The sequence below is a fragment of the Apodemus sylvaticus genome, chromosome 2, assembly GCF_947179515.1.
Source record: "Apodemus sylvaticus chromosome 2, mApoSyl1.1, whole genome shotgun sequence".
Lineage (NCBI taxonomy): Eukaryota > Metazoa > Chordata > Mammalia > Rodentia > Muridae > Apodemus > Apodemus sylvaticus.
The window spans coordinates 82,184,476-82,192,333 of record NC_067473.1 but is presented as its reverse complement, the minus strand read 5'-3'; the positions used below and the strand labels follow the sequence as shown (position 1 = coordinate 82,192,333).

Here is a 7,858-nt window from a genome sequence, read left to right as displayed (position 1 = left end):
GAGCTTTTTGAAATAAAATCATGAATGCCATTCCTAAAATAAGCAGTACAGAACTGTCTATTCTTACAATATGAAGCATAGCCCAGTTCTTGAGAAACAAAAGTTGAATCATAGAAAAGATTGAAATTAATATATTTTTACTATAAGATGACTTTAACTCGAAGATGGCAGCAGGCTGGATATTCAGAAAAACCAGTCCAGATCTCAAATTGTATTATACAGCTACAGGAATGAAAACAGCATAACATTCACACAAAAAGCAAAACATTGATGAGTAGAGTAGAATTGAAGATCCACACATAAGACCACAAACCAATAGACACGTGATTTTTGGTGAAAAATAAGAAATACATGATGGAAAAATACAATATCTTCAACAGATGATAAGGATCAAACTTAATGTCTGCATAGAGAATGCAAATAGATCCATGGTTTTCATACTCCCCAAAACTCAACTCCAAATGAATCAAAATTCTCAACATAAAGAACAGATATACTGAACCTGACAAACAAGAAAGGTGGAAATATTTTGAAAATATTTTCACAGGGAAAAAAATATACTTCAGAACAGAAAACTGATTACCAGACACTAAAAAGAACAATTTATAAATAACGCCCCATGAATATTCTGCAGGGCAAAAGATAACATCCTTCAGACAAATTAGCTACAGAATGGGAAAATATTTTTACCAACTACCTATCCTGTACAGGGCTTTTCTTAGGACTTCTATACCTGTGAGAAAACACCATAAACAAAAAGCAAGTTGGTGAAGAAAGGGATTATTCAGCTTACAATGCTATTCACAAACAAACAAAAAATTGTCAGGACAGGAACTCAATCAGGGGAGGATCATAGAAACAGGAGGTGATGCAGAGAACCCAGAGAGGTGTTGCTTACTGGATTGCTTTCCCTGGTGTGCTCAGCCTGCTTTCATACAGAACCCAAGACCAGTAGCCTAGGGATCATACCACCCACAATGCACTGGCTCTTTGGCAACTAGTTGACAAAATGATTACTAAAGGATCTCATAGAGGTATTTCATCAAATGAGGTTCCTTTCTCTCTGAAGACTCAACCTAAGTTGACAGAATACCAGTCAGTACTGGACTGATATCCAAAATATATAAAGAACTCGAAAAGCTCAATATCAATTGAATGTGGGGTACAGATAGGAACAAATCATTTCCAAAAAAGGAAACTCAAATGGCAGAGAGACATTTAAAGAACAGTTCAACATCCCTAGTCATCAGTGTAATGCAAGTTAAAGCTACCATGTAATTTAACCTTTTGCCAGACAGAATGACCGAGATGAATAATACAATTTACACTTAATGCTGGGAAATATGTGGAGTAAGAAGAATACTGATGTGTTGCTTTCAGGGGCATAAATATGTACATTCACAGTGGAAATCAGTGTAGTGGGTCCTCAGGAAGGTGGCACCAGATTTACTTCAAGATGCAGCTATGCCACTATTAAACATAGACACTTGATCCTACTACAGAGGCACTGAATATTCATAATATCCAGGAACTGGAAATAACCTAGATGTCCATCAACAGATGAATGAGAAAATAAAAATAGATATATTTACATAATAGAACATTACTGAGCCATTAAATTAATGGCATTTATAGGAAAAAGGATAGAACTACAAAACCTCCTTCAGACTTGTGTAACACTGACCCACATGGTATGTTATTGCTTCTATATTCATAATCAAGCCATAATCCACATGACCATAAAGTTCAGGTATAGAATAGGAGGAGGAGGGGAGGATGCTGAGAGGCCAAACCATTTCCATCTTGGGATCAGCTGCCTTCTTTTAAAAAAATGTACATCAATGAGAGGAGAGGCCCTTGGTCCTGTGAAGGCTCCTTTCTCCAGGATAGGGGAATGTCAGGACAGGAAAGTGGGAGTGGGTAGGTTGGGGAGCAGGCGGGAAGAGATGGGATAGGGGGGTTTTGGAGGGGAAACAAAGAAAGGAGATAACATTTGAAATGTAAATAAAGAAAATAACTAACAAAAATACACAAGCTCTACCCAAGTACCAGGAAGGACCCTAGGGCTTGTACTTGGCCCATATGCAAGAGGAACTCCCTTACTACTGCCTAGCAACAACTAATAAAAGATTAGTCTGATTGTCTCAGATGTACTTTCACACTGTTTGGGATTGTTACAGTGTTGCTTAAGAATACCCATGTGTCTGCTTACAACAGTCATTCTATTAGCTACTTCCCAGGCTATATCCCCTCACTTGCTCCCATTTCGTATGAAACCTTGTCCTGTTGAGGGTTCGAGGCTGCTCCACCTTCCCATCCTGCAGTGTCATGGTTAGGTTAGAGGAAAACCCAGACGAGAGCTTGTAATAAAGAGACCCTAGTACAACTGCATCAAAACTGGTTCACTGGTGGTCATTTGCAGTTCACAAATGCTTCTTGGCATAACATTGCATCTCCCTAAACAGGGAAAATGGAATAGATAGTTATGAATGGATGAGGGGGGCTGAAGCACTTGTACAAACTGAGAGGAATAGGAGAAGTGGAAACCCTAATCGGAATATATTATTAGAATGCTGGAATGATGAAGTCTGGTGGTAAACACTTGTGATCCCAGAGCTGGAGAGGTGAAAACAAGAGAATCCCTGAGACTGCCACCTTGGTCCAGGTCACAGAGAGAGATGCTCTACAAGACACCAGGTGAACAGCAAAAGAGAACAACTGCCAACATTACTTCCTGGTCTCTATGTGTACATATACACACATCCTTCAGCTGTGTACACACACATACATAAATGCATACAAATACACAACAAACACATTGTACAACATGAATGTGTATATAAAACATCTTATTTCCCATTAATATCTCAATGAGTAGATAAAATGAATAGATAAACAGGCACATTACATTTTTATAAGGGGTGGATGGGAGAATAGGGGGAGGGGAGAGGGCTTATCAGACTTTTGGGGAGTGGGGAGTCAGAAAAGGGAAATCATTTGAAATATAAATAAAAAATATATCAAATAAATAAAAAAGAAATGCATTAAATAAATGTGGGAAAAGTGGGAAAAAATCACATCATTTTTATGGATCCACATAAATTATGATTAGTGGAAACATTACAACAAAATATTTAAACTATTTTTGATTAGTGAATGTAACTTAAAAACAAAAGAAAATAGCTGAAAGAGTCAGATGCAGATATTTGCACCCAACCAAGGACAGAAGCAGCTGACCCCTACTGTTGAATTATGGAAGGCTGAATGAATCTGAGGGCAACCCTGTAGGAGGACCAGCAGTCTCAATTAATCTGGACCCCAAGGATCTCTCAAACACTGGATCACTAAACAGGCAGCATACACCAGCTGATATGAGGCCCCCAACACACATACAGTAAAGGACTGCCAGGTCTGTGCTCATTCAGAGGTGATACACCTAACCCTCAAGAGACTGGAGGCCCCAGGGTGTTTAGAGGTCAGGAGGGGTGGTGGGGGTGGGAACATCCACTTGGAGACAGGGGGAGAGAAGGAGGTGTGGGAAGTGGACAAATCAGAAGGTGGACAGGGATTGGCCAAGTGAGAAATAAAATATGAAATATATAAAAATAATTAACAAAAAATATTTAAAGAAAAAGGCTACTTTGTCAGGGAGGAAAAAAAAAACTTGAAAGTGACTATCAGTGAGGATATTGCTTTGAGTAACCTCAGCATCCAAGCAAAATTTATTATATAAAGTTAAAAGGAGAAAGTGAATTCATATGAAAGTATCAATTTATTGTGTACAATTAACTTAAGAACTCTCAACTATTTGAAGACAGAAGGGTCATAAGAATGTATATGTGCAATAACACAAATTTTATTTAAATCATATGAAGAATCTGGCTTTGTTACTTAAACCATTAAAGTATAAAGACCTGGAATTTGGAAACAAAATGACTAGTGCTACACAAGTCCAGGGGATGCCATGACATCTTCTGACCTCTGTGGACACCAGAAATACAGACATGCATGCCCTCTGGTACAACACTTGTACATATAAATGTGAAATAAATTAATAGCATTATAATGAAGAGAAAAAACATCTTTTTAAGAACATATGGTGGCATTTTGACTGCAAGTTTTTCAGCATAATGATTATTCTCTTATCAATGCTGATTTGTACCAAAGGAGTAATTGTGGGATAGGCATTCATCACAAACTTCTGAACAGTCAGGATGACTGGGTCATACCTCCATAACAAGAGTGAGGTTGTTGTAATGATGAAGTCTACCCAATACATAACCACAAAGAAAACCACCAGCAACAAGATAATCTGGGTGGCCCTTTCCTCAGGGGATGCTCTGAGCTGGCTGATACTATGAAGATGCTTGCATTGCCTCTGATGTCTGAGCAAGATAATCACCATGTATGTACTTGTAATCAGCATGATTCCTACAAGAAACACATCTCTGGAACTTGTCACGGTTAAAATCAGTCCTCTGATGACATAATTCATGGGTAAGAGTGAACAATATTTTCTGAAATTCATCTGGCTGGTCTCACTCACATTGGTATAAGCACCAACATAGAAGATCCGGTTAATACTAAAGGATATATTGAAAGACCAAATAAATAAGAAAGCATATATCATGTATTTTTTTAGTTTTTGTTTAAACTTTGCCAACAGTGAGGTACTAGGACTGATAGTGACAGCCTGGACCACACTCAGGAGGCAGGTGGTGCAGATAGAGAGGCCTCTCATCACCCTGCTTATATAAAAAGTTGCCTTACATTTGAAGTCATTCTCAATGTTCAGAATCTCAAATAAGTCAGAAAGCCAAATATCCCCTGCAGTGAGGAACATGGTTATGTGCACAAAGGTCAGTTGACAGGAGATCAGGTCCGTGGGCTTAGGTCTGTGACCTACGATGATAAAAATATAGAAACAAAAAAGAAACATATTGGCTAGGACTCCAAACCCAGCTTGGAAATAAAGGACATCCTTGTGTGAGAACATAAGTGGAGAGTGTGTTCAGCTTAGGAGCATAGTAGAAGTTTATTTCATATATCTGAAAAAAATACAGCATACATCAAGTTTGTGATACACTAGCTATATTTTCATTCTATTTCCCATACTAATTCTTGAATAGCCTGTCTCTTTAACTTTTGATCTTCCATACTGTACATCATAGACTACATTTCTATGTCTTCCATGTATCTGCTATATATATAGATAATTATGGATAATCAATACAATCATAGTCATATCTGTACAGAATGCCAAGTTTGTGGGCCTGTATTACATCCGAGTCTCATGTCGTAGAAATCCAATCCTATTGATTTAATTGCCTAATTCCTTGTTTACAGCTAGAACAGTAGTGATGAGCATAGAATGTTAATCATATTTGTACAACTGAAAAGAGTTACATTAATCTGGAAAATATTCAGAAGAGAAATTGAAAATCTTAGGTTAGTCATTCTCATATTCTATAATTTTACTGTGTTCTGTTTTACAACTATCCATTCTGTGACTCATTATTGTAATGTAATCGCAGTGATATTTCATTGTAATCGCATTGGTTTAAGCAACCAAATGTCTTTCTCAATCTGTCAGTTTTAATGTTCCATTTTCCAAGAAATCTTACATCTCCAGAATCTGAATTAAAGTGTGAGATACAGCTGTAAACCATTATTTTACTTTCTATATCTTATGACCATTAATTCTGGTTCTAAATGGCCCTAAGCCTCTCCCACTTTAGACACCATCCCATCAACTTTTGTGAAACTTCAGATTTAAAGAACTAACTCCCAGCTACCAAGACAAATAGAATTTTTCTTTTCTTAGGAAGAGCAGGGTCATTAGTTAATAGAATGAGTAGTCATGGCTTTCTAGAAATCCATGTTGATACCTTACCTACCTATCTCTCTCTTCTGTATTTATCCCCCTTCACACTCTAGAAAGCTGCCCTTTACCTAGTGCACTGAGGAGTTAATTGTACTGTCATTCTGCTCTTTTTGCTTCCATCCCACCCCACATGGCCATTTCTCTCTATTACTTTCATGGTTTCTGTAGTGACTACAGACTACATATATATCCCCAATAAGACAGAACTTGGGACACTAAGATAAACACTATTATCAACACAGTATGACAAATATGAACTCACTGAAGATGAACAAATACTGATCCTGTTTGTATATTTCTGTTTCAAAGCATACTCCTTCCCATGCCATAGAAAACAAGATCCCCAGTGTTACCAGACATCATCAGAACCCACACACTTTTCACAGTTTCACTCAACAGTCTTAATTTTAGGACCGATGTTAGTTATTTGACATGGTGACCAGGATCAAATTATTATTGAATTAATTTAATTCATTACATTAAATAAGCTTGTGATAGAGAAATAAAAACAACTACACTGAATCAGATTCTTGTGAAAACAAAGTGTCCAAATATATTGTCAAGTTTATGCATATTTTCCACAGGTAAAGGCACATGCATGTATGTATGAAAATAATTCAGAAGTTAGTGCCTGTGGCTACCTATAACTTTTAAATGGCTATGAAACCATAAGTCACACATTTAATATTTACATTATTTTTCACCTAAAAAGCTTAATCTAGTAAAATGATGGATTCTTCCCAATTACCAGAGATGAACACCTGATTCTCTAACCAGCAGGCATTAACAGGAGGTGCAGAGAGGTGTTCTATTTATTAAAGCTCCAGGAATGGGGTAAAGATTTGCCTCAGTGAGCAAAAGCATGTTTTGCTTTTGGAAAGAGCTGAGGTTGATTCTCAGCATTGACATTGTGGCTTGTGACTATATGTGACTCAGGTTGAAGGGGATACAACCTCTTACTGACTAGGCATGCAAGAGGTAGACAGATACTATTTGTAGGCAAAATATACATATACATGTGCATTAGACATCGACATAGCACAGACATAGAATATAAATATGGGAATAAACAAATAAAATAAGAAAACTAAATAAACTTCCAGGAGAATACTTAATTATGACCTTAGTTTTTTAACTGTAAGAACTTTAGTCCAATTCTAATTTTAAACCAACAAGTGGACAAAGCATATACATATATTTTACTATTAATTAAACTTCAATTCTTTATTGATATGAGCACAAGTATAATTAATATAAAAGATGATAATATAATTAGGTAAAAGACAATAATGTAAAATTCTTTTTTCTTATGCCAAAAATATGCACTTCAACCTCTCTATTTCATGTCCATTGCACTGCAAATGTCTACCCCATACAGAAAATAACCCCCTTTCTAATTCATAAATTGGCACTTTTATTTGAGGCTCACTGGAGCTGAGGGTTGGTGAAAACCCATAGCTCTCTTGAGTGAAAACTGATTTCTTACTATGGATATATGCTGAGAAAATCATCTTTTATTTAAAAAGGAAATTGAAGTTTGGGCAGCTTCCACATTAGTTAAAGTTGCAATAGTTTATTTTAAGTATTGAAACCCAGAGTATATTCATAGACATTTACAATAGCAGAGAATCCATCACAATTAAGTTGACCCAGACAAAAATATGAAGCAATCTGCAGCCATGTGTCTAAAGAAGCATTTAACAGAGGGGGCAAGGAAGAGAGACAGAGACAGAGAGTAAGAAAGTAGTAAACACGTCTTCATGTACAGCTCTATGCTCTCCCATGAACAATCACTTAATCTCTTCCTTATCACAATATTTGATTTTGGAACAGTTTGTTTTATTCACATATAGTATAGCACGTATATCTTTTCATTCTGTTTGTGAAGACTTAATAATATAGGGAACAAAAATTATAGAATATCAAAAGTATCATTTTCATTTTAAGCTTCACAACATTTAGTGAGTAATGACC

General features: G+C 36.5%; 1 protein-coding gene across 1 annotated transcript; it reads right to left on the bottom strand.

Annotated features, from left to right (window-relative positions):
• Positions 1-4,060: 4,060 nt before the first annotated feature.
• LOC127677470 (putative vomeronasal receptor-like protein 4) lies at positions 4,061-5,026 on the bottom strand. Its single transcript, XM_052172551.1, has one exon. The coding sequence runs from the start codon at positions 4,994-4,996 to the stop codon at positions 4,061-4,063; it is 936 nt and encodes a 311-aa protein (XP_052028511.1). The 5' UTR covers positions 4,997-5,026.
• Positions 5,027-7,858: the final 2,832 nt, after the last annotated feature.

Bases quoted from the DNA above. Each gene is read 5' to 3' on its own strand.
- LOC127677470 (XM_052172551.1), bottom strand. From the start codon at position 4,996: ATGTTCTCACACAAGGATGTCCTTTATTTCCAAGCTGGGTTTGGAGTC.